Source organism: Hyaena hyaena, unplaced genomic scaffold, assembly GCF_003009895.1.
Source record: "Hyaena hyaena isolate Hyena2069 unplaced genomic scaffold, ASM300989v1 scaffold_290, whole genome shotgun sequence".
In the NCBI taxonomy this organism is placed as follows: Eukaryota; Metazoa; Chordata; class Mammalia; order Carnivora; family Hyaenidae; genus Hyaena; species Hyaena hyaena.
The window spans coordinates 579256-605694 of NW_024080926.1; the positions used below are offsets into that span (position 1 = coordinate 579256).

At 55.1% G+C, this 26439-nt stretch overlaps 1 protein-coding gene across 5 annotated transcripts in view; it reads right to left on the minus strand.

Moving 5' to 3' along the window:
• Positions 1-26439, minus strand: part of RNF144A (ring finger protein 144A) — a 121739-nt gene that overhangs the window by 10671 nt on the left and 84629 nt on the right. For all 5 annotated transcript variants that reach the window (XM_039247292.1, XM_039247293.1, XM_039247294.1 and 2 more), the window contains 5 exons: positions 22643-22747; positions 22428-22488; positions 15357-15564; positions 12565-12712; positions 6845-6934 (listed from right to left, as the gene is read on the minus strand). In XM_039247292.1, the coding sequence (XP_039103223.1) occupies positions 6845-6934; positions 12565-12712; positions 15357-15564; positions 22428-22488; positions 22643-22747 (612 nt within the window). The remainder of the gene's footprint in view (positions 1-6844; positions 6935-12564; positions 12713-15356; positions 15565-22427; positions 22489-22642; positions 22748-26439) is intronic.

Sequence of the window (26439 nt, forward strand, 5' to 3'; positions counted from 1 at the left end):
AGGAAGGAAGGGAGGAAGGGAGGGAAGGAGGGAGGGAGGGGAGGAGGGAGGGGGGAGGAGGGAGGGGGGAGGAGGGAAGGGGGAGGAGGGAGGGAAGGAGGGAGGGGGGAGGGGGAGACCCTCCAGGTCTGCAGCTGGGAGGGGTACATGGGAGACTGGGGTGCCAGGGCCGGGCGGGGCTCCTCCTCCAGACGGGCGCCTCCCTGATTCCGTCTTCCCCCCCCGGCTCCGGAGGGTACGGTTGCACCCACATCCCACCTCCGCTCTGTGGGCTCCGGGGACCCAGACAGCGCACTCCACGGGGAGGAGGGCCAGCCACGGCCGAGAGCGGACACATTTCCACGCGCACTGGGCACGGGTGCCGCCGGGGCAAGCAGACGGGGCGCTGGGTGTTGGGTTCAGGGCGCGTAACCGAGACATACTGGCCAGAGGGGAGCGAGCCCGGGAGGAAGTGGGGGGGTCCAGGTCACCAGGGCCTTTGGTCCGGGGGCCATGGAGGCCGGCGAGGCACTTCCCACAATGAAGGGGAACCTGGAGGGAAAACCCAAGTTCGGCCCGTGCACGTGCTGTCCGAAACGTCCACTGGGCACCCACGTGGGGCCGGCGAGCGGCCGGAGATGCCTCTGCCGGGAGGTCCAGGAGGCCACGAAACGGGCGGAGCCACGTGGCCCCGGGAGGGGCCGGGGTCACCAGGGTCACGAGGGCTGGTCCCACCTCCCTAGAAGCACAGGACAAGGAAGTCATTTTGGCCCCCGAAGTCCAGTCCAGTGCTCTCACTTCACCGCGGCAAATCCGTGGCCAAAAAGCGAATCCAACCGTCTCACAAATTGTCTCAGACAGACGGGACTGGGCACCTGGTTCAGTACAGGAGACGGTGCATGTCCGTCGCTGAGGTAGGAGGGTCCCTGCACGGGGCTTCCAGGACTCGGGCGTCTGTGACGGACTCCCACCCGCCAGCCTGGCCTTGGAGGGCGCCAGCGGGCACACCTCCACGCACACGAGGGAACGCAGGGGCCGGCGACCGGCTGGCTTCCTTAAATGCCATCCTCTGGCTAGAAGTGAGCTCTCCCAGGGCGCCTGGGCGGCTCAGTGGGTTGAGCGTCCAACTTTGCCTCAGCTCATGATCTCAGGGTTCGTGGGTTCGAGTCCCCGCGTCGGGCTCTGTGCTGACAGCTCGGAGCCTGGAGCTGCTTGGGAGTCTGTGTCTCTTGCTCTCTCTGCCCCTCCCCTGCTCACGCTGTCTCCCTCTCAAAAGTAAACAAACATTTAAAAATAAGTAAGTAAGTAAAAGTGGCTCACGTCTGTCTCATCCCCGACTCGCGGTGGCGGAGGTGGGGGCGGGCTCTGGCAGGGCAGCACTGGTGCGCAGCAAGCCCGCGAGAAGGGGCGGCGGGGGGCGGGCGGGGGAGCCTCGTGAGGAGGACGTGTGTCCGCAGCCGCAGCCGCAGCCGCACACCCTGCTTCTCCTCGCTGTGAGTGGGGGCACCGCGTAGGCAGGAGACCCGGGCATACGAAGTTCAAGAAAATGACATCGCCTGGGACAAAACGGAACTGCCTAAAACCTTTACGTGACCAAGACGCGTCTCCCCATTCCCCTGGCGGAGTACCAGGAAAACGTGCTTGGCATCTAACACGCTTGCTCCCACAGCAGTCATCACAAGGAGGCACACTCCGATTCGCAAAAACCATCTCGTAGAGCAATTTCACCTGACTTCCCCTGAAAGGCGGGAAATCCTTGTCAAGTCAACAGGTTACACTGGGCGCTCGATCACAGCTCCGAAACACGGGGAGTCAGAGCACTGACTCCGGGGGCGTGTCTGGGGCACTGCGGAGGCCGGGACGGGGCAAGGCCCTGGGTGGCCCACGGAGGCACTTCCCCAAGGAGCTTTAGGAAGCGGGCCGCCCAGGGCAGCGCCTCTGACCCGTGTGGGGGACGGTGACTCAATCAGGGGGTCAAGGCCAGAACTTTAGGAGACAGAACAGATCGAGCAGGGAGGATGCGTATGTGGGTGGGTGTGGGTACTTTATGGGTCGAAGGGCACTGTGTGTTTGTATGCATGGGTTTCAGCCAAGTTAAAATTCCAAAGCCACTGTTCAGAACATGCTCTGGCCTGGGCACGGGCCACCCAGGGGCTGGAACAGGACCCTGGTCCTGAGGGACCATGGATGCCAGGAGGAGAAATCTTCAGGTGGTGTCTGTATGTGCATTCTACTCTGCTGCTCTTAAGGGGGCTGTGGCTCCCTAGTGCTACAGTTTAAAGTCTAAGCATGATACCCGGGGTCTTCTCCAGGCACAATCACCACTCCACCCCAGCTCCCCATCAGCTGCCCTGAACCTCCAGGCACCCCCATCCTGTCCCCAGGGTCACATGCTGGGCCCCTGCTTCGTGGCCGCATGCTCCACGAAAGCCATTTCTGCAGCCTCCCATTTGGAAACTTTATGGTTAGATTTAGTAGCCACCCTTTCCATAGTTTCCCTCAAACCGTCCAGCCTGAATAATCAACAAGAGATTCTTCTATGCTTCTCATATCTCCCTCCGCCTGGCAATCCTATGAGCTCCCGAAATACGCTTGGTCAACGTTCGCTGGGCTTCACCCAACGGGCCGCAGGGAGGCCGCACGGGTCAGCCCTGCACAGCGCAGGGGACGGGCAAGGTGGCAGGCGGGCCCCTGGAAGCAATCTAACGGGCGGACAAAGATGAGCCCACGTGAAGCTGGGCGGGCGTCCACTCAAGTGCTGCCTGCCGTCACCCGTCACACTCTGTCACACTAACACCCCAGCTCCTGCTTCCTCCAACACAAGTGCTCCAGGTCCAGCGCCCACTTTTCTGAACAGGAGCCTTTGGCTGCCCCCACAGAGGAAGAGGTTCCCAACTACAGCAAGAGCTGCTTCTCTGAATGGTCACCAAGCAGCTCCGCGTCCCCAGCCGCCATCAGGCGCGCACGAGGACACCAGCAGCTCCCGCGGGATTCCCGGGGAACACGGCCCAGCCAGCGGGACAGGCTCCTCCGCTTCCTGCCCACCCAAAGGAAAAAGGCGCTGAGGGAAGTAAGAGGAAGGTCCCCCCGGAGACGGCTGGCTTCGAGCAGGAAGGCTGAGAACTCGTCACAGGAAAGCCAGACCGCTCGATCACGCTTTCAACCAGGGTTGTTTCTGCAGCATCTTTCTGGCTCAAGCAAGGGGCGGCCGCAGGGCCACAAATGAGCAAAACAAGTCCCAGCTGGGGAAGAGCCTCCTAAGACCTAAGTCACACGGTCGAGAGGGGAACGCAGGAGGGGTCCCGGGAAGGGATCGGTCTGAAACAAATGTTCAGACCCTGGGGGGGGGGGGGGGGTCACAGAGGACGTGGCCCCGACCTTGGCTATAGACAAAGGGAGAATGTCCATGAGCCGGGATGGGACAAGCAGAGGAAAGAGGGAGCCGTGGAGGTCAGGACACAGGGCCGGGCAGTGAGCAGGAAGGTGTCGCCAGGCCCTGCAAACAGCGTCCCACCTGCCGTGCTGGGGCGGCCGAGCATCGATCAGCCCCCACCCCAGGCGCCTCACAAACACTCCCCTGACATTTCAGGGAAGAGCTGACGGGGGACAGGGAAACCCATTTCCGCTCAAGAGGTCGTGCACTAAACACCACGTGAGGCTCCCTTCCCGGGATTGGTAGGAAGCCAGCGGGAAGCAGAAGAGAACCGACAGAACCGACGGGCCCAGGGGATCGGAGGGCGGGAGACGCACGTGGGAAATGAGCACCAAGCTTCTGCCCGAGACCTCACCCTAAGGAGCCACATGAGCTCCAGTGATTCTGGCGGCGGGTGGTCTCTACCTCGTGCAGGGGGTGGTCCTCACTGTCAACACCCAAGGCTTAGGGGCAGCAGGGGCGTCCTCTGCACGGGAACATTCACTCCGGTGTGGCTCAGCCTCTGCACACAGTGCCGCTCCCAGCCCACAGGCCGTGGCTCCACCCCTTTCCACTTGCCGCACTTCGCTGGTTTTATGATTTACCTTTGCTTTCCTTTTGCCGCTGGTTCGCACGTGTTTCACCAGTTTCCCCAAATCCAGCACTAGCTTGCGGACACCCTCCACTTCTGAAGCTCCGGCCCTGCCCGTTCCGGGGGCTCCCTGCCCCACAGAGAAGCAGATGCCTCCGTGGGGCCCTGCACGGTGCACGCTCCCGTTCAGTTCTCCTGCTCAGTCCCTGCGATCGGGGACCCCCGGCTGGCTCCAGGGCCCAGCTCGGAGCGGGCACCCAGCAGCCAGCTCTCAGAGCGGGCACCCAGCAGCCAGCTCGGAGCGGGCACCCAGCAGCCAGCTCGGAGCGGGCACCCAGCAGCCAGCTCGGAGCGGGCACCCAGCAGCCAGCTCGGAGCGGGCACTCAGCAGCCAGCTCTCAGAGCGGGCACCCAGCAGCCAGCTCAGAGCGGGCACCCAGCAGCCAGCTCAGAGCGGGCACTCAGCAGCCAGCTCTCAGAGCGGGCACCCAGCAGCCAGCTCAGAGCAGGCACTCAGCAGCCAGCTCTCAGAGTGGGCACCCAGCAGCCAGCTCGGAGCGGGCACCCAGCAGCCAGCTCTCAGAGAGGGCACCCAGCAGCCAGCTCGGAGCAGGCACCCAGCAGCCAGCTCTCAGAGCGGGCACTCAGCAGCCAGCTCTCAGAGCAGGCACCCAGCAGCCAGCTCAGAGCGGGCACCCAGCAGCCAGCTCAGAGCGGGCACCCAGCAGCCAGCTCAGAGCGGGCACTCAGCAGCCAGCTCTCAGAGCGGGCACTCAGCACCAGCTCAGAGCGGGCACTCAGCAGCCCAAAAGGAGCTGGCAGAAAGGTTCCAGGCTAGTGCGGGGCATGGACCCTTGTGTCTGGATTCTTTTTTAAGTATATTTCTCAAGTCCTGTGAATGACTGTTACCAGGAACTCGGTGCTGCCCAGGGCCCCCCAGGGACAGGTGACTCACTCCGCCTGAATGAACCGGCACATCAGGTGTGCCTGCCCGGGCTTCAGGAGAAAGGGGGACACAGGTCCCACGCTGCCCTCGCTCTGTTCTGGGGCGCTCACGCTTACCACCAGCCACCATACGGTTAGAAGCTCAGGCGGTGTGGACAGAACCGGTTAGGAGCTCCAGATCCAGCACCTGCCGTGCCCTGCGGTGTCCAACTACCCAGACACTGAAGGAACTTCCATCCCAGCGAATGCCAAGGCGGGGTACCGAGACAAGCCGTCAAGCCGTCTGTGCGGCCTTATTCACACTGCAGATCGTGAACACGCTAACCGTGAGGATATGAGGGCAATGCATTTGGGGAGAATTGTCGCGCAGCAACCAGTAACCACCTTTGAGCAAGTCCCCTTCCCTGGGCCGGTGCTCATTCCCTACATGAAAAGGCTGGAGCCGAACATGGGCCCCGAGGCCCCGCCTTGTCCTGACTGCCAGTGATTCTGCACAGGTGCACACGAGAGGGTCCCCTTACGCGGCTGGGATGCGAAGGCAAGGAGCCCGCATCAGGGCAATTCGTCCCCGCCAGACCGTCCCCCCTCTGTCTGAACTATCCCTTCCTCTGCCTGGACTGTCCCCTCCTCTGCCTGACTTTTCCCTCCACCTGGACTGCCCCCTGCCCATACTGTCCCCCCTCTGCTTGGACTGCCCCCCCTTGCCTGGACTGTCCCTCCTCTGCCTGACTGTTCCCTCCTCTGTCTGGACAGTCCCCTCCTCTAACTGAACTGTCCCTCCCTGTCCCCACCTCTCACGGCCAGCTCCTCCTCATCACCGTGAAAATTACTAAGGGAAACTTCGTTGAAAACGGCATCAGGAGACCAGCAGGTAGAGCCCAGGCCCCACCACTTGTCCTCAAAGGCTACTTTGCTTCCCCAGGAGGAGGAAGGGCAATTTCCTCCCCGACCTCCCCTGCCACAGCCCAGCCAACGAGCCGCCCACAACTCAGCAGGGAGAAGCCACTACATTTGGGGGCCCCAGTTTATTCCAAAGGGCTTCCGATGTGTGTGAAGGGCTTCCCAGCGCCCCCTGTCTTCTATACAAGAGAGTTCCTCCCCTTTGCTCTGCATCTTGTCCGTGAGCTTGCTGTAGCTTACACGTCCTAAGCTGCATTTCTAGACTCTTCCCAAATAAACTCATTTCTGTTGGTAAAACAGCTGGAAGCTTTATTTTTAGGGTTAATATCGCTCAACGCTCCACCCTGGGGACCACCGGAACGGCCCTTCCCGACCGTGCAATCCCGATCACATCCCCTCCTCAGCAGAACTCCTACCACGTTCTTCCTGCTGCTGTATTATCTCCGTCCCTACACAGCACACATCTCCTTACTCACTGGAAGCGTCCCAATGACTCAGACAGCTGAATCTTATTCTTCCAGTGAATACCCTTCCTAGGACAGTATCCGGGCCGCAGCAGGAAGGAAATGCGTGTTGAAAGTATAGATGAGTGTTATGCGCTGGCCCTCTGTAAACCCCACAGTCTGCTGCTCAGCTACTGCCAGGCAGGCACTCTTTCCTTCCTCTCTGTCCCTCTTTTCTATGACCCACTTGCTTACCTCAACTTCTAGAAAATGCTCTTTGGTAAGGGCCATGCAAGAATTAACCAACTCAACGGATCGTCACCAAAGCCGTGAGTAAGGTACGAGAAATCTACAGTCTGACATTCAAGAGCCATCACGCACCGAATGCGATGCCTACCTACCCGCCACAGCTTTGGGCCGGAGCTACCAGAAGCCCAATCTCAGGGCAAGAAAAGTTCGGGCAGGTCCCACCTTTACTAGCTCTACTTTCCTAAAGAGCACATCTCCCACCAACGTGCGCACACACACATTCTCTCTTCGGCAGATGAAAGCCCCGGGTGAGCCGCCTCCTACCTGTGTCCGGTGCCAGATCACAGATGCTCTGGAATGGCCCAGCTTGTTCCGGCAAGGTCCTTTATCGTAGTGGATGAGGAGGAAGTCATCCTGGGAGGAGACAGAGCGGGGTGAGTGGCACGTTCCTCGCGGCTCAGTGAGGGAGGCCTGCCCGGGCCAGAGTAAGTGGGGGCCAGGAGCAGAGGCAGGGCTCCCACCCACAGCACCGGGCCCCCCCTCCCAGCCCCAGCTCCCTCCTCCATCCTCCCCCCACAACTCCCCAAGGGGACGTGGGCACTAGAGGGAGCCCGGCCCCAGATTTCCGTCTCTGGCTTCCGCAGGGAAGAGAGCCTCTGGGCTTCTGAACAAGTAGGGCAGAGGCTCCAGCTACTCCTCGAGCCGCTCCCCTCCCTCCCCTCCCGGGCTGTGTTTGATGCCCCTGGAGCCTTTACATCCTCCAGCCGCCCGCAGGCAGGACGACCCCTGGATTAGATGATGCTCTTGATCTCTGGCTCATCCTCCCCCATTAGTGCCGGGCTCCCCACCTGGGAAGTGCTTCCTCCTTTCCGCTCAGACCGTGAAAACCTACTCCGGCCTCAGCGACAGGCAGCGCGGGCCGTCTGCCACGGACGCTTCCTCCAGATGTCTGCAGCGAGTTCTGACTGTTCCTGCCGCCCTCCGGCGCTCTCACCTCCCACCCTCACCTCCCATCTGATCGCGGTCAGGGTCTTGGGGTGGGAGCCTCAGCCAAAGACAGTCTCTTAACTATGTTCCTGGTTCAGCGCTCGGCCCCCCAAACCCGGGCCCACACCAAGTGAGCCAGCAGGAGCGGGCTTTCCACACAGAAGCCTCGGTCCCCCAACTGGAGCAGGAAATGCCATTTTCTCTCCTGTTGATCGTGAAAACAACAGCTCGATCAACAGTGCAGAGGAGGGCCCTGCGGCCCTGGACACATTCATCTGAGGCTGTAAACACCCAGCTCCTCCTGAGAAAGGAACAGATGAGCACGGTCATTGAGACCTACTGCCCAGGAAGTCACTCTTCCAAGAGCCCCGGAGAGCCGGGCATCAGCGACGTGTCCGGCCCTTACAACCTGCTCTGCTGGAACCAGACAGGGTGGCTGCCGTTCGCAGGTCCTCGGCTCAGCCTGAGAACGATGCTGACAGAGAATCTGGGGCTTTTACAGGCCACCCTCCTGGTGCCAGAACGTGCAGGGCACGTCAGGAAACCCTGGCTCTTCTGGGACAGCATCAAGAAATCTCTAGGGAAGGTGGGGGTCCCCAGCTGCCACTACCTGCCCCAGGCCCTTTGCTCGGTCCCCGCAACTGTGGAAGGAAGCCTGGGTGCATGGATATAAAACTCCTTCTGGTGCTTCAGCTTCTGTGAAGCTACTTTTTTTTTTTTTTTTAATGTTTAATCATTTGAGAGAGAGAGAGAAGCATGGGAGGGGGAGAGAGAGGGAGACACAGAATCCAAAGCAGGCTCCAGGCTCTGAGCTGTCAGCACAGAGCCCGACACGGGGCTCGAACCCACAAACCATGACCTGAGCCGAAGTCAGACGCTCAACCGACCAGACCACCCAGGTGCCCCTGTGAAGCTACTTCTGACCACGTCTGTCCACTGTGAACCCTCTTCGCTTCCTTGAGCTCTGAATTACGCTTTCCTATCTCCTGATATTAATTTACTCATGTGCTGAAATGAGTTAATTTTTCATTGCTATGTCTCGTTTTCCCAGATGGACTATCATAAGGCCTTGTACTGGAGGCCTCTGTACGGCTTTTGAATTTGTTTTCTGAAATACAAACAAACCAAAGGGGGGGGGGGGCAGGGTGATCACTGTCCAGCCTCCTGGAGACAGCGCAGCCTCAACCCAGCTCAGGAGTCCCTAGGAGCTGGACACTCAGGGCCAGCTTCTGAAACAGAGTGAAAAGCTTGTTCAAATAGGATCTTTCTCTTACGGGACAAAAGCAGTCTAAGATGCTTTTACAAAATACAAATAATTTCATTATGATGTTAAGCTTCCTAGGGAAGCCCTGGGGCAGAACCCCCACCCCCACCCCAGGACCTGCCAGAACCAGGTGTATTTTTGTGGGAGGCAACATTTCCCTTCTTATTGTTCAGGGAAGTTTCCTTGAGCCCCTGGCTGGAAATAAACAATGGGGCATGAGTAGAAAGCTGCAATCAAGGAGAGATTCAAGGATAAAAATAAATCCTCCCCTGCCCCCCAGGCCTTTTGTGTCAAATTTGGGCTTCCACCCACAGGCTCTCACCCCAAACTGTCGTTTTTTAGAGACTGAATGATCCGAGTGGAGACTCTTAAGTCTTCCTGGATTCCTCTTGAGAAAAGGAAGCACCATAAAACCTTGGATTGCGAGTAACTTGTTCCGCGAGCATCCCGCAAGAGGCGCAAACGTTTCTAATAAACTTTAACTCCATAAACCAGCGATGTTGCAATACGAGTCCTATAGGACGCCGAACGTCACGCGATCGCACTCAGCCAATGGTTCTTGAAATGCACTCCGATACACCTGTGCTTTGGATTACAAGCATGTTTTCAGAATGGATCGAGGTTTTACTGTAATTCCAACTCTCACCCACAGAAGGCGTGTAGTAAATAAAATGGGTCCGCAGAACAAACTGCACAGTGTGGGCACATAACTATTACTTTAATAAAACCTATCCCCCGAAAAAATAAAAGGAAGAAAAGTGCACGTGTCCCTTTCAACTGTGTGGCAAAGGCGGGGAGCAGGGGAGCACTAAATGCCCACCAGGAGGGTCCGGGCCAGGTGCAGAGCGGGCAATGAGGCCCGCGATGGAAGGAAGCAGTCTGACGTGATTTACGACTCCCCGATTATCCATGTGCAAGATCCTGTCTCCAGGGGAGAGGTTCCCTGGAGGAGAAAGACGAGAAAAGTGCACTCCTGTCTTAGAAGCATTGCTGGCTGCCAGCCAGTGCTCATGCACTGGTCTTAAATCACAGTTATTGACCTTGATAAATGGCCGTGAACAGAGCAGACTCTGACTTTCCTTGAGAATCTGATTTCTATGGCCCCAGGGTCATTTTTCAGCAGCTCTTCCTTTACAGAGACTAACAAGAAACGCTTGGGCAGGAGGAGGGTGACTTTCAACGCGGAAAAGGGGAGGACACTTCCTCCCTGATTAGTTGAAGCAGAAGAGCCAGGAGGGTCCAGGCCTTCTGCACAGGGGTGGGAGGTGGGGAGAACCTGGGGCTCAGAACTGAGTCAGACAGACGGACGGGGTGTTTCTCCAGGGACCAGAGCAGAGCGAACAGCCTTGTGTTCAACGGAGACCCATTCCCGTTCCTGTAACTTCATCAAGGCAGCACGGTGACCGCCCCCCAAAATAAACCTGCGGTCAGCTTGTTTCCAACACGTCCCTCCCCCCCAAAAAAAGTCTCCAGGAGATTGGCTAACATGTAGCACACTGGTATTTCCTTCTTTTCTCCTTTAGGAAACGTAAGGAGCACGAAACTGCAGACCAGATACTGGATGACCAACATCAGAATTTAAAAATCAGTTTCCCCACCAAAATCAGAATACAGCAAAATGCAAAGTTATATACATAATGTAGGGAAAGGACATATATATAATTTTATATACATACATACGTAAGAACTTTAAGGCCCCAAGGATTTTGTGGTGCTTCAGATGTCCTTCTAAACATCTCTAGCCACCGCGCAAGGTCACAGAACAAACTTGGGGCCTACGCTAAAGAAGATTAACCTCGCCAAGCTGACTTATGAAACTTGCCTGGGGTGAGAAAAGGAAGCCTCCAGGACAGAAAAAGGGTAATGACTTCCTGAGATTTGTTCAGCTACACCTGGTTTACTGGACGTTTCATAACTGCAAGTTAATAAAGGAACAGCAGCGTTTTCCGAAAAACAACACAAAAGAAGCAATCCAGTATTTTTAAAGGCGGCCCTTAAGTTACAGACCTGGCACCTTTTAGATTTCATCTCCAATAGGCATGTATACTCCTGACAACCGGTAGAGTCGTCCTGAGGACGACGGGCAAACTTTCAAGGTTACTCCACGAAGCCCACTGTTATGGACCCTTTCTCCTTCACCTCTGCAGACCTCCAGAGCTGAGCTGATGGCTCTGATGTAGCCTGAGAGGGGCATTCACCTAGACCAGCACTTTGATATCACAGAGTGAGGGACACAGGGGCAGGCTGTGGACAAACGAACCCCTCGCAAGGGAACGCGGGGATCCGTAACAATCCCTCCTTTCTTTTAGGTAGGTCTTAATGGCTTCACACTACTTTTGAAGAGCTGACACAGTCATCCTTGCTGTACAGGACAGACATACACAAACAGAAAGGACACGGGACTTGATTTGCTTGGGCTGTCACTAACCACAGTGATTTTCACAGACGATCATTTCTGCTACTTAATTATAGTTTTCAAAATCTATGTCTGGGGCACTGGGTGGCTCAGTGAGTTGAGCAGCTGACTCTTGGTTTTGGCTCAGGTCATGATCTCGTGGTTCCTGAGTTCGCACCCTGAGTCAGGCTCTGCACTGACAGTGTCGCGTCTGCTTAGGATTCTCTCTGTCTCCCCGTCCCTCTGCGCATGTGTGCTCTAAATAAATAAATAAATAAATAAATAAATAAATAAATAAAATTAAAGAAAAACAAAAAAACCTATGTACAATAAACTCTTATACAACAAACCTTTGTACAAAAAACTTATGTACAAATAAACTCTTGTAAAGCTAGAGTCAGAATGTCATCATTTTGGCAAGATGCCCATTCTACTAATATGGGTGAAGGAGAACATGGAACTGAAATTAGTATCCTTCGCATCTGGCCTTGAAGCTCCAAAGAAAACCAGGTGCTCAGAGAGGGGAGGGGTTGTGTGCTCCCAGTGGGGACTTAGCACGTGCAAAGATACTGAAGTACAGAGTGCTTGGGACGCATTCAGCACAGGGCATGCCTGGGAGAAGGTGGCCATATGAGGCTGGAAACTTCCATCCTGCCAGATGGCACAGAGTGTATGCTTTTCTGCCCGGCGGGTGACAGGTCACTGAACTATGCCACTGTCAACATGTTCCCCAGTGCCCTGCCTCTGTTTACCCTTCCTATTCCGCTAATGGTCCTGCTGTGGCCTACATGGTTGCATCCTCCCCCCCCCACCCCCAAATTCGTACACTGAAGCCCGAATCCCCATATGACGGTATCTGAAGGTGGCGTCTTTGGGAGGTGATTAGGTTCAGATGAGGTCACAAGATGGGTGGGTGCCCCATGATGGGATCAGTGCCCTTATTCAGTGAAGAGACACCAATCTCTCTCTCTGCCATGTGAGGACACAGAGAGAAGGCAGCTGTCTGTAAACCAGGAAAAGGACTCTCTTGCCTCTCTGGGCACTGAGGTCAAGGGTCAGGAACCGAATCTACTGGCACCTTAACCTTGGGCTACCGGACTCCAGATCAATGCCTGTTGTTTCGGCGCCCAGGCTCTGGTGTTCTGTTCCAGGGGACCAAGCCCAGATGGTCCCCACGGACCAAACCGAAGACCCTACGACCCCGCCCACCTGACGAGCTGCCCTTTTGCTTCCAGAACACCTGCACGAATCACCGTCTCTGGCACCACTGCGCTGGGGGAGTTCATACTTTCAGAAGCACAGAAAACATCTGATAATGTAGTTTCTGTTTCCCCGGGCCCCTTCTCCAAGCTCCTCGGGGAAGGGCCGGTGGGTTCCGCGCCCGGAGGCAGTACTCACGTCCAGAGACTCGAGGCAGTACCAGCAGAAGGCGTGCTTGCAGTTCTTACACATCATCTGTGCGCACCCTTCGTCCCGCTCGATGTACACCTTGCACTTGGGGCACCGCTTGATGGGCGCGTCGTCCTCCTCCAGTCTGAAAGCAGAGCTGCGGGAGGGAGAGAGTCCGTCAGTGATGGGCTCACAGGGCCAGGGGAGGGGTGGGGAGAGCGCTAGTTCATCCACAGCGGCCCAGGCCACTTCTTATCAGACGTTACAGACTGAATCCGATGAAACTCCCCCTCCACGTAACAATCACCAAAAGAAACTGGATCAGCCAGTTGGATTCGGGAGGAGAAAAAAGCAATGTCAGTGTGCATTTACACTTAGATATGTGTAGACAAACCAAAGAAGTTATGGCAGGGAGCCCGGGTGGCTCAGTCCTTAAGCATCTGACTTCAGCTCAGGCCGTGATCTCACAGTTCATGAGTTCGAGTCTCACATGGGGTGAGCTCGAGCTCTGCTTCAGGTAGAAACGAGCGCTGCTTTGGGTGAGCTCTGCTTCTCTCTCTCTCTCTCTCTCTCTTCCGCTACCCCCTCTCTCCCTCTGCCCTCTTGGGATATTCAATCTCTGCCCCTTGCTCACTTGCTCGCTCTCTCTCTCTCTCTCTCAAAAAAAAAAAATAAATAATAAATAAAAAAATTCTCTCATGGCACCTGGGTGGCTCAGTCAGTTAAGCAGCCAGCTTCAGCTCAGGCCATGATCTCATCGTTCATGGGTTCGAGCCCCGCGTCGGGCTCTGTGCTGACAGCTCAGAGCCTGAGCCTGCTTTAGATTCTGTGTCTCCCTCTCTCTCTCTACCCCTCCTGTTTGCACTCCGTCTCTCTCAAAAATAAACAAACATTAAAAACTTTAAAAAAATATTTCTCTATCTCTGCCACTGTCTCTCAAATAAAATATTAAAAGTAAATAACTAAAATTACAAAAAAAAAAGAAGAAATTACGGCAAAAGCTTACAATGGCAGTGTGCACGTAATGGGATTGTTAAATTGTACTGTCCTTATTCATGTATGTGCATAATTTCCAAAGGACCAATGGCAAATTTCCGCACTTTGCTATTATCAGAAAAAGTAGGTACAAAGACATGCTCGCCATTTGATTAGATCTATAGGGCCTGTCTTTACAGAATTGCTTTCCGGGGAAGTCTAGTTAGCTGGAGGGGCTGGGAAGCCACGTGGTCAGCCGGAGGGGCTGCAGGCTGGGGTCACGGGCTGGCTCTCCACAGACTAGCCGTGTGACAGCCGCTGCCGGCCGCGGCCCTGCCCGTGTGAGCCAGGCAGTCACGCATGACAGGAGCACGCTGCAGTGTCAAGCGTGGGTCAAGTGACTGATCCATGACCGCAGCAATTCTATGCTGCTAGTAAGGAGATGACATATATGCTGCTGTGACTCTGAACGAATGCCCGTCCCATGCTATTAAATTTTAAAAGAAAGCTAAAAAAATTATGCATGGAAACATCCGGGAGAATAAATGGCCAACTGCTTGCTACAAGAAGTTATCATGGGAACACATTGCTGTATTATCTGAACCCACTGGATCAGACCAACACCCCCGGGAGAAAAATGACCCACCCCCCCCCCCAGGGCTGAGCGACCCTTCCAGAAGCCGGTGCGTCTAGGAGTATGCATTCATGGGGACGCCTGGGTGGCTCAGTCGGTTGAGCGGCCGACTTCGGCTCAAGGTATGATCTCACAGTCCGTGGGTTCGAGCCCCGCGTCGGGCTCTGTGCTGACAGCTCAGAGCCTGGAGCTGCTTCGGATTCTGTGTCTCCTTCTCTCTCTGCCCCTCCCCCGCTCATGCTGTTTCTCTCTGTCTCAATAACAATAAACATTAAAAAAAAAAAAAAGAACACGGCCTCCACAGGCACCAGACCAATGCTATCTCGGTGAACCATCTGTGCTACAGATTCGGTAGGACGGAAATAGCTGAATATCACCAATTTCTTATGACTCATCCTACTTAACTTCCAGGCTCCACACCGACGCTGCAGCGTCCACCTGGCGGCCCGGCAGAGGGCCCGGCCAGGGCACAGCGGGGCGGACCCTGCTCCCCCACGGCTTCCGACGGCCTGCTCATCCAGGCAGACCCAAGCTCTCGGTCTCAGGCATCCGGGCACCTCGTTTCGGGGATGCGTCTCGTATGACAAGCCACCTACTCCGGCTCCCGCTCCTGCCCCCATTTCAGGTCCCCTTCCCCACAAGGGCGTCTTGGAAAATGTCAGGTATCACAGGACATAAAACTCACAGTGACACACCGGCCACGCGTCTGTCTTTCTGGGGAGGCCGAGGGCAGTTTGCTTCCTACGAACTTCACAGTGTCCTTGCCTCGCACATTCCCCGACACAAAATCAGTTCTCAAAATAGTCAACCGGGGCGCCTGGGGGGGCTCAGTCAGTTAAGCAGCTGCCCCTCGATCTCAGCTCGGGTCACGATCTCAAGGTTTGTGAGTTCGGGCCCTGCGTCACGCTCTGAGCCGACAACAGAGAGCCTGCTCGGGATTCTCTCTCCCTCTCCTTTTCTCTCTACGCTGCCCCCACTTGCTCTCTCTCTCCCTCAAAATAAATAAACCAAAAAGAAACAAACAAAAAATCAACCAACCAACCCAGGTTTAATCAAGGCTGAAGAGGAAGAGACGGACCCAGATGCGCCCGTGTGTTCCGGACACCGAGCTGGGGAGGGTGCGTGTGGTTCCTTCCCCCCACCCCCAGCCCCACCCCGCGCCTTCCTGGCCACCCGTGCGGAGAGTGGGTACCTGGTTTCTCCGGGAAGGAAGGTGATGGGCATGCTCTCCGGGCAGCCCTGGCCAGGATGCCAGCTGGCTTTGCAGGCGGAGCAGAATTCCGTATCGCAGGCCGCGCAGCGCACCAGCTGGGGCGTCTGGGGCGCCGCGTGCTGCAGCTGGCACACGGCCTGGCAGGTGGAGGCGGGGCACCACGTCCGGCAGGGGTCCAGCAGCACCTCTGGCGCGGGGACACAGAACAGTCGAGTCAGGGCCCGCACACAAGGGCACGGTGGCTCGGGGCCAGGGGCCTCGCCAGTGCCGGGCTTCGTGTTAGTAACCCGGTGGGAACGTCCAGTCCACACAGTCTGACATTCTAGAACCTTCATGATCAGGTGCCCGTCTGGTTTTCTCCTCCCCTCTGGCCACCCCCCGCTGCTGACCACCCCCAAATACACTCAGAGTCCTTTAGAGGTGTTGGGTCTGCACACGGCAAGCCCTCGGTTCCCGGGATCCCCCTGCCTGCCTGCACTACATCCCGAAGCCTTGCCCAAGGGCCAGGCAGGATTCTCTCCGCGTCCCGCAGGCCGTGGCCCAGGCAGCCCTCTGCTGCCTCGTCTGCGTCCCCAGGACGCGGTTCTCTGAACTCAGGCCTGTCTCTTCAGTCTTGCAGCCTCACATCCTCGCCCGGTGCGAGGCATACAGCAGGCACTCGGACAATGTCCAGTAAGGGGGACAGAGGGAGAGGAGGGAAGACATATGGCCAAATTCTTCTTCTCCGCAAATGGCCCCTTTGCCTACGGCCGCTGCCCTTCCCAGATCTCCGCCTGAGCCTCGAACCAACTACTGTGCGTAAGGGCCGGGCTTCCCATCCAAGTGGGGCCCAAACTCCGTAGAAGCCCCATTAAAGGAAGTTAGGGAGGAGGCGTGTTTTGAAAACCAGGGATCCCCGGCGTTCCCACGGCCTCGTGCCCTCGTGCAAAGCTGGCAGGCCCCCACACCACCAGTCCCGAGCTGCCCTTCCTCGTGCACCGGGTCATCGGTCTCATTCAGCACCTGTCTGGGGTGACACGGGACCCTCAGCGGCCGGCAGCGGCAGCGCGAACCCGACCGGAAACCGCACAGAAGGCGGGCTCTGCCAGAAAGCTAGCTCGGGCCAAAGGATTACGGGCTCTTTTCAAAGACCCACAAGTAGGCCACTGGTTTCTAGGCTTTTCAGCAGTTGCTCTCCGGAAGTAACCGGAAGCGGCTGAATTCTGCCGGGAAAGCTCGGAAGACAACGAAAGGTCCTGGCAAGCCTCTGGGCCGTGTGACCGACCGACGGCCAGCGTGGGTTACGTTCCCTGCGTGGACACGGGACCTGTGTGCACTGTGGATCGACCACAGCCTGGGGCTGGCCGTGCGCCCAGACTTCACCTACACGGGCCGCCCTGGGGACACACGTTGGTGGGCCCTTGTTCCCCAGTGGAGCAGGGAAGCCAGACTCAGCCTCTAGGAAGAAGCTGCGTCAGGTACAGCCTTGAAGACAGTCTTCTATTCCGGGAACTGGCAAGCCTTTTCTGCAGAGGAGCAGACCGTGAGGATTTTAGTCTTTGAGGGTCGTGTGCTCGCTCTCCAAGCACTCCGCTCGGCTGCTGTGGCGCAAAAGCAGCCATGCTGATCTGTAACGGGGGTTCCGATAAAGTTTTATTTACAAGGCCGGGCCCACTCCTGCTCTAACAACTCCTCCCCTGACCTGTTTTTTTGAAGGGAGAGTTAATCAGGGGCAGGAAACGATCACATTGGTAGGTCCGGGGGAAGGCTTAGTAGAACCTGTTAATGTGAAGGAAATCTGGAATCAGAGGGAAATGTGCTGCTTTTTAACCGATCTCCATTTTAGTAATGTGTTCCCAATTGTGAGCGCGTGACTAAAATTAGCTCATTAGTTGAGAGTTTCAGGGTTTGCTCTTTTAGGACTGTTTGTGGCCGTCAGATCTCAGGAAGCACATGTGTGGGGAGTTCGCCTGAACTGACGGGAAGGGAGAAAGGAGGAGGGAGGGAAGGCCCCACGGAAGTCCCCCCAGGGAGAATTCAAGCGAGGCAGGTGACCCTCGGCCCGCCCCCTGCCCGGCCTGACTCACATCCCCATGTTCCTACACAGCTCTCTGCCTGTGGTGCTCACCAGTGCTTTAGGGGAGCCCAGCTCCACCCTGACTGGGTCCTGGGGTCCCCTGTGAGCACAGGCCCTGAGGAGGGTGACGTGGGCTGCAGGCCCTGAGCACCGCAACCATCACAAGACACGCAGAGAGAAATCCTCAGCCTGTTCTGTCTTCTCTCCAGACGGACGCTGGGTGAGTGCTGGTCGAGCGGAGCTGCGGAGAGCACGCTGCCCTTCGGTGGCCCCCTCTGGTCCCCAGTGCCCTCCTGCCCCTCTCTTTACTGTGAGCGGCCTGTGGCGTCCGGGAGGGGCTGGTTCCCATGCCGGCTGCCTCTCCTCACGCACCCCCTGGCTGGACCCCATCTCCCCTCCACTCCCCTCGCACAGTGAACGGAGCTGCGAGCCGGCCTCATCCTCAAAGGCCCAATTCTGCCACGGAGCGCAGGGCAAGCAGATCCAGGTACGGTTTCCATGGCAATGACTTAAATTTTGTGACTTTTGCCCTCACAGAGCTGTGACAGGCTCTCGCCTGTCCCCCGGGGACAGATTCCCTATCAGATAAGCCAAAGGCAGATAATCTGTCCAATCTGCCAAATGCAAACCTCCTTCCCCTGTGGCCAGCGTACCACAAACCTTGCGCCTGCGGCCCCAGGGCTTTTTGCTCGGCCTCCTATTAATATTCCTGTCTTCACCCCCCTCCTGAGTTCCGCCAGCTGGTGGACAAGACAGGAATGTGTCAGTGAGAAAATCCACTGGGCAACACCAGAGAGCTATTCTTTTCGGGACGTACGTAGGTATACGCATCTAGACCCGTCAGTCACATATACGTATATATCGAATGATGTACGTTAGACACGTTGCATCTTATAGATGTTGTATCTACTATTTTATATACATGTTTCTATGTACAGCATACATTTTCAAACAAGGCCATCAGCATGTTTTCTGGCATACCAGAAGAAACTAATCTCAGCTCCCATCTTCCAAAGATACATTAATAATGGACTAGGGGCACCTGGGTGGGTCAGTCGGTTGAGCGGCCGACTTTGGTTCAGGTCATGATCTTGTAGTTCAGGAGTTTGAGCCCCAAGTCAGGCTCTGTGCTGACAGCTCAGAGCCCGGAGGCTGCTTCGAATTCAGGGTCTCCTTCTCTCTCTGCCCCTCCCCTGCTCACACTGTCTTTATCTCTCAAAAATAAATAGACATTAAAAAGCTTATTAAAAAAGATTAATGAAGCAGGCCCCTAATAGCTTTGTCTATAAAAAAGCCCAAGGTTTTTTAAAAAGTGCTTTTCTCTTCTAAACACGGTTTACTCTGAGAAGCCGGCTACCAGAGGGGCGTGCCTGGCGTCCCGTCCCTCACCCGCACCGGCTCTCCCTGCACCGCTGGCCGGGCTGGCCCGCGGCTGTGACACCGCAGCACTAAGCTCCGTCCTGCGGGGCACCCTGGCTCTGGTCAGGCCTGATTACCCGTGGGGAAGCCCAGCAATGGGTTCATCTCTCTGGGCTCTACCCTCGTTTAAAGCACCGACGCGACGCTGGACAAGACCCACCTTCAGCACACCCCTGCCCTGCACTCTGCTGTCTAAGAACCCAGGGGGCTGCGGGCCTGGTCTCTGGGAGCGTCGGGACAGAGGAACATGTAAACAAGAGCCCGGCCCGGCCTGTTGGTGCTCAAACAGGGGTAGGGGGAGAGCGTAGCGGGGCACGTGAGTGAGTGAGTCCCCCTGGACCTGCCTCCCTCGGCCTCTGGAGGCTTCCAGTGGGCAAGGGGGCCTCAGGAAGACGACAGGGGCGCCTGCGCGACTCCGTCGGTGAAGCATCCAACTCGGTGTCAGCTCAGGTCGTGATCTCATGGTTTGTGAGTTCAAGCCCCACGTCGAGCTCTGAGCTGACAGCATGGAGTCTCTTCGGGATTCTCTCTCTCTCTCTCTCTCTCTCTCTCTACACCTACTCCACTCATGCTCTCTCTCTCTTTCTCAAAATAAATAAATAAACTTAAAAATTTTTTTAAAGAAAGAAAGAAAACCCCACAGCCTCTTTGCCTGGCCTCTGGCTTGCCAGATACCCCAGCTGGAGTAGTGCGGAGATCAGGTTAAAATCAGGGTTGTTACACCTGAAACGAACTAAACGTTGTGTCAGCCACACTTCGATGAACAAAGAGAGAGAGAGATCAAGCCTGTTGTATCAGATGAGATGTTCTAAGACATCTCTAAGGAGACAACTTCTGCACCTTAAACCGACCACAGGACTGTCTAGTAACGAACTGTTGTCAGAAGACCTGGCAACTAGGCTTTCTCCTCCCTGACTGCATTTCGAAAGGACAGAACAGGCTGAAACTTGCTTTCTGATCATATCTCAAAACTTGTTCAGTGCACTAGCTAGACGTCACAGCTTTACTTTTAGCTCTTTTCATAATTTTTTTCAAGTATATTTATTTGTTTTGAGAGAGTGAGTATGAGAAGCAGAGAAGGGCAGAGAGGGTCAGAGAAAGAGGGAGAGACAGAGAGAGGGAGAGATGGATTCCCAAGCAGGCTCCACGATGTCACCACGGAGCCCGACCCGGGGCTCGAACCCACCAACCCTGAGATCATGACCTGTGTTGAAATCAGACGTTTAACGGACTGAGCCACCCAGTGCCCCTCCTTTAGCTATCCTAACGCTTCATTCAGAAGGATCTTTGGTTGTATTAAGTCAGTTTATTCTGTGTTTTTGTGGCTTTTCACATAATTCTAGCAAAATGTTCTAAAGTCATGGGTTTGAGATATTCTATTAAACCTAAGTCAAGTTGGCTTTATTTTTATGCAACTTTTTTTTTTTTTTTAAATCTTTGGCTAAACCAAAGCACTGGAAATTACAAAGCATTTGAAAGTACAAAGTCAAAATTATTAGGTAGGAATATTTATCCAGCTGCATTTTAAAATTAAATTCAAGGTCAGAGAAAGTCAATTTTCTTGTAACCCAAATAACTACCAGTTTCTGTCAGGATTCTCTCTGGAAAATATTTTCAAAAGATCTTGGAAGGCTGAGAAATCCAAATTAATCAATTTTATAGCTCCACATACTGCTTCTTGTATCACATGGAATTATATTTAAGCTGCAAACCACCCCAAACCAAATGATATGTGGCATTTAAATAAACAGGCTCTTGAAAACAATTTCAGTGCCATCAAAATCCTGTTTGAGTTGTGTGTTGTTTTTTTTTAAGTTGGCCACACATTGCCTTTTTCTGTTTTCCAGAAGTAAGCCTCTAGAAGAAATGCAAGTATCTTTAGCAAGAAGGGGCGCCTGGGCGACTCAGTATGCTGAGTGTCCGACTTCAGCTCAGGTCACGATCTCATGGTTTGTGGGTTCGAGCCCCGCGTCAGGCTCTGTGCTGACAGCCCGGAGTCTCTGTCCCCCCCACTCTCTCTCTGCTCCTGCCCGGCTCAGACTTACTCTCTCACTCTTGTGCTCTCTCTCTCTGTCTCTGTCTCTCTCTTAAAAACAAACATGGAAAAGAAAAGAAAAGACTTCCCACATTCAGCTAAGCTGAGGCTCTCGGGATACTTTGCTCTGGTCTGCCCTCCATTCCCATCTCGCCGGTGTTCCCAGGGCTGCATCTCAGGCATGAGCGCCTGACGCGGCCCAGGACCAGGTCAGGAAGAGCACGGGTGCGGGATGAACTCCTACAGCCTGAGCTGAGGTCAGAGTTCAGATGCGTTGCCTTCACAGTGAAGTTTTGCCTAAAGAGCATCCCCTGCACAAATCAGTTACTCTGCTCCCTTTCAGATAAGCCCAAGGTCCAGGATTCATACGAAAATGAAGCCGAACAGAATGGATGGGCTCTCTAAACCATCATTTGATGACCGTGGCACACTTCAGGGAGCAGGGCTGAAGGCCAGTCCTGGATACCTGACCTTGAAAATGAGCTCGTCGCCGCTCTGCATGAGCCACACTGCACTCCTGGAGACCCAAGGTCCACGGCAGGCTTGGCTCCCCCGCCACAGGGCTGTGCAGCGCACTCCGGGGGCCTGGCTCCCGCCACGGGGACTGTGCAGCGCACTCCGGGGGCCTGGCTCCCGCCACGGGGGCTGTGCAGCGCACTCCAGGGGCCTGGCTCTCGCCACGGGGGCTGTGCAGCATACTTCGGGGGCCTGGGGAGGGGATCTGGTCCACACTGCGCCCCACCACCCACCAGAGGTGGAAATCAGGCGAGCTAGTTAGCCTCTGGGGGTGTCCTGTTAACACATGACGACAACAGGCAGGGCTTCCGGATACTTACTGAGCCCAGGGACTCAGCACCAGGTGCACAGTGAGTGCCCAGGAAAGGCTACCTCCCGCTCAGGATGGCAGGCATCATAATTCACCTGTGCTTGGCCTCAGAGCTTCCTCCTATGCCTTTGGGTCTTCTGTATGGGTCTAAGGATTTGGTCTTCAAACTGTCAGTCCTAACTCGGCTGAGGAATAATAGTGCCCCCTGAGGGTGAAAGCTCTTTAAACCACCCCGAGGCCAAACCCCTATTTGTATTTCCCAAATCCTTCTTGTGTGTGACCCAATAGAGCCCCAACAACAGTCCTTCCCAATGTGAGCTCTGCAGAGGGTTCAAGGCAGCAGGTTTCCTGGGGCACCTGGGTGGCCCAGCTGGCCAGGCATCCGACTTTGACACTGGCTCAGGTCATGGTCTCACGGTTTGTGAGATCAAGCCCCATGCCGGGCTCTGTGCTGTCAGCAAGGAGCCTGCTTGGGATTCACTCTCTCTCCCTGCATCCCTGACACTCCCCCAGCTTGCACGCTCTCTCTCTCGAAAATAAACGGACATTAAAAAACACTTTTCTTAAAATGACAAATTTCAGAAATCGAATATACGTCGACTCTCTCACTTCTGCCGTAGCCAAATGAGGTACAATCCTGTCCACCAGAAGCACTCCGCGCTACCTTTCTTCTACCACAGGAATCACAGCTGGTCAATATGCTGGGCCACCTACCTCTTTCAAATTGTAGCTTCTTATATCTTTGCATAATTTCCGCCGCCACCATGCACTCGATCTAGAAGGGAAAAAATACAAACAAGAAGTGTCACAAGCCGAGGGCAAGAACACAACGGCAGGTCAGCCTGAAGCGAACCCACGACAGCAGCGAAGCCAAGCAAGCAGGGCCCAGTCGCGCAGGTTACGACCCGGGTTTGTTGGGGGGTCCGTGCCTCTTCCTCCTGCAGGTGACCTTGCTTCGGGCAGGCGGCATCGGGGCAGCTAATCGCAGTTTCCAGTCCTTCTTTGATCAAGAGCTCGACATACTGTTTTAGGCACTGAGAACGGAAAAGAAAAACAAAACAGAGAAGTATCTGTAAACATGTTTACTTCCTGAAGCGGGAAGATGCAGCAGGTGCAGAAGTGATGAATCGAGCTCGTTCCGTTACCGTTTCGTGTTTCCCTGCGTCGCCCATAGCAACCGCCAAGTGAGAGGTCTTACTCTCTTGAGTGTTGAGGGGGTGCCCCTGGGCCATGCTGGTTGCAGAACTGAGCTGCGGCTGGGACCCCTGCACCTGACCTCAGCAAACACCACGCCAGCGAGTCTAACGGGTGGACAAAGGTTGGGAAGGACTATGTCTCAAATACATATTAGACGTCAGGCACTGCACTCTAACCTTTACACTCCGTTGTTATATGTGCTCCTTAGAACATTCTTGCTTTTAATGTTTATTTATTTTTGAGAGAGAGAGAGAGAGAGAGAGAGCATGAGCAGGGGAAGGGGGGAGAGGGGAAGTCACAGAGTCTGAAGCAGGTCAGAATCTGAGCTGTTAGCATAGAGCCTGATGCGGGGCTCGAACCCATAGCCGGTGACATCATGACCTGAGTCGAAGTCAGACGCTTAATCGACTGAGCCGCCCGGGTGCCCCTACTCCTTAGAACAGTCTTCCAGGACAGGCATGACTGTCCCATCTTTCAGGTGTGAACACTGAGTCACCAAAGAAGGACCTTGCCAGCTTACCCCAACAGCAGGGGCAGAGCCTGGATTCAAGCCCAGCCTGGGTCAACTCGGAAATGGCCCCGCGCTCCCCGTGAGGACCCTCTGCCGATTCTCCCTCACTGAGACCCCGCTCACCCAGCGATTACTCACTACAACCAACCTCACCTACAGTGTGGACTGTGGTAAAGTCTGAGGTCAGTCAAACAGAAAAAGCAGGAGGCACAGCCGAGTTCCGGCGAGGATGACAAGGGCGTACTCAGTACCGATTTACCCCTGCTTCAGTCTACCAGCCTGGGAAGCCCACACTCCCCTGCAAAGCACATCATGAAGCACAATTAAAAGAAAAGATACGGGGGCGCTTGGGCGGCTCAGTCGGTTCAGCCTCCGACTCAATTTCAGCTCAGGTCATGATCTCGCGATTCACGGACTCGAGCCCTGAGTCTACAGTGTCCGCGTGGAGCCTGCTAGGGATTCCCTCTCTCTCCCTGTCTCTCTGAGTGAATAAATAAACATTAAAAAAAGAAAAAAAAGAAAAGATATGGCCTTCCTCAGTAAGCTCACCATCAAAAGTAATTAGAGACAGACTTTGAAGAGCTCACAGAACTCAGAGCACTGGACCTGGGGCCCTTAAGGGAAGAGAAACCAGCATAAACATCTCAACAGCATCCTCAGATCAACTTGCAGGCATGGCCCCAGTTCAATATTTGGGGTTCAGGGCCCCAACCCCGTTGTTATAGTAACAGTATTAAAAGTAATAGTGATTCAGCAAGAAAAGCCCATGAGCTATGCTTCCTAAGCCTCCCGTCCCCCCAGACGTGCCCCCAGTTCCCTAGAAGGATGCACGGTCATTGCTAACGGATATGCCCAATCTGTCCTGATGGCTGGGACAGATCTTCCTCCCCTTCTGCCAGCTTCATTTTCCCGACCCGCAATTTGGGGTGCTCTAACCCACTTCGTGGCAGATTTGTGGAAAAGCTTCTTGCAGGGGAATCTAGAAGACTGCGTGGAAAGTATCATCTGCCCGATTATGTAAAGAATAATTCGATGTAAACGGGTAACTCCCGCCATCCCAGCACATCAGAAGACTTCAACCACTAAAGACACTAGGTAGCAATTTCTTTCAAAAATACCAACCAAGGTCGTCCTCGGAAGGAGCCACTTCCCACAGCCTGTTTTGAGAGCGCTACTCAGGACGCATGGCTTCACATGTCCCCTGCACTGCTGGGTCCCAGAGCCCAGGCCCGGGGAGCGGCCTGCAGACCTGTGTCCTGCCTGGGCTCCCGCTGAGTGCAGACGCCCTGAACTTCTGTTACCCACAGACCACGGGCATTTTACCGGCATGATGGCCACGAAGAGAGCTCGCAGAGAACTGGGCCCGGATAAGCCCACGACGAGCTCTGCACAGGATGGCAGAGGCCCCGAGGCACGCTCATCAGGACCAGCATCACAAGGGAACCACAGGGAAGGGGGGGGCAGCCACAGGGAGCCTCTGGCAGGCCTGGCCCCCCACCCCCCCGTGGCAGCTGCCTGGGGAAAGCGCAACACTGTGGCTTCGCGGCGGCGACCCTCGCAACAACGGTCTGTTCACAGTCAGGAGGAACGTGGAATGTCCTGTTTATGGCTCCTGACACATGAGGAGGGAGAGAGGCCGCAGGCTTTTGGAGCCAGACAGGCTGGTGGAACCGTTGTAGGCGGAGGCCGGGGATTGGCTCCTGGATCAGCTCCCTTGACCATAACCTCGGACACCCATCTTGCTGGGCTCTGGGGGTTGTAAGGAAGGAAGAATGTCAAGGCGCCCAGCACGCTGCCTGGTGCACGGCCTGAGCCGAGACAACAGCAACTGCGGTTACTTGTGCTTTGTATACCTGTGCGTGTTTCCTACAGTCACACGCATAGAAATGTATCAAAACCTCAGCCACAGGAGGGCTACTTTACTGTTTGTAATCCGTTTGTCTCAACGGGGATCCCTGGAGAACACTGGAATACTGCAAACTGATACAACACACGGCACGGTGGGGAAGGGCACCCCAGAGAGGGCTCACGCTCCCCATCAGAGCTCGTGTGAAACCTGCAGCAGGGCCTGTCGACGACTCCAAAGTCCGTGTTCAAAAGACTCGCATAGAGGGGGCACCTGAGGGGCTCAGGCGGTTGAGTGTCCAACTTTGGCTCAGGTCATGATCTCATGGTTCATGGGTTTGAGCCCCGTGTTGGGCTCTCTGCTGACAGCTCAGAGCCTGGAGCTGCTTCGGATTCTGTGTCTCTCTCTCTCTCTCTCTCTGTCCCTCCCCTGCTCACGCTGTCTCTCTCAAAAATAAATAAAAACATTAAAAAAAAAAAAAAAAGACTCACATAGAGCAGTGATGAGTGTGTCGCGTGTGGCGGGGAGCAAACATCCCCGGCCACTCAGATGTGTCTGCGCTATTTGCTAAATGATTATAATGACCGTGCTCTGGGAGTACCAATTTGTTTACTACATAAAGAGAGATGATCCAAGTGTCTGACCAGCCATCCATTGAAAACAAGCCCAGTCTTCCTCCAGATACAAAGTGGGTCATGACTCACAAGCCATGGTTTTCAATCTAATAGCTAAAAGAAGTCTTAAAACGCACACAAAAATGTGGCCAGATAATTCGGTACATCACACAGTACAAAAGCAGAAATCGATGGATTTCCTGCTATCATGTTAATTATAGCTGCCAGCAACCAAATGTCTTCACATTAGCTGCTAGCCCACTCCTACACGCTTCCATTTCCCAGATGAGAAAACAAAGGCTCAGGGAAGCTAAGAACAGGCCCAAAGGCATACTCTGTAAGTAGGGGAGCCGGGACTCATGTGTGCCTGAGTCCAGACAGGGGAGCTTTTGTTTCTTGTTTTTAATTTCTGCCTTCTTCCTCAATTAAGCGCTCTTTCAAGTGTAATCATTCAGTGTGAATTTTCAGTTACCTCCTCAGTGTTTTTGTTAGGACAGAGAATCATATGTTCTGTAAACTGGCAAAGTCTGGGTCACCCAGGAAAGCATCTGTACATGA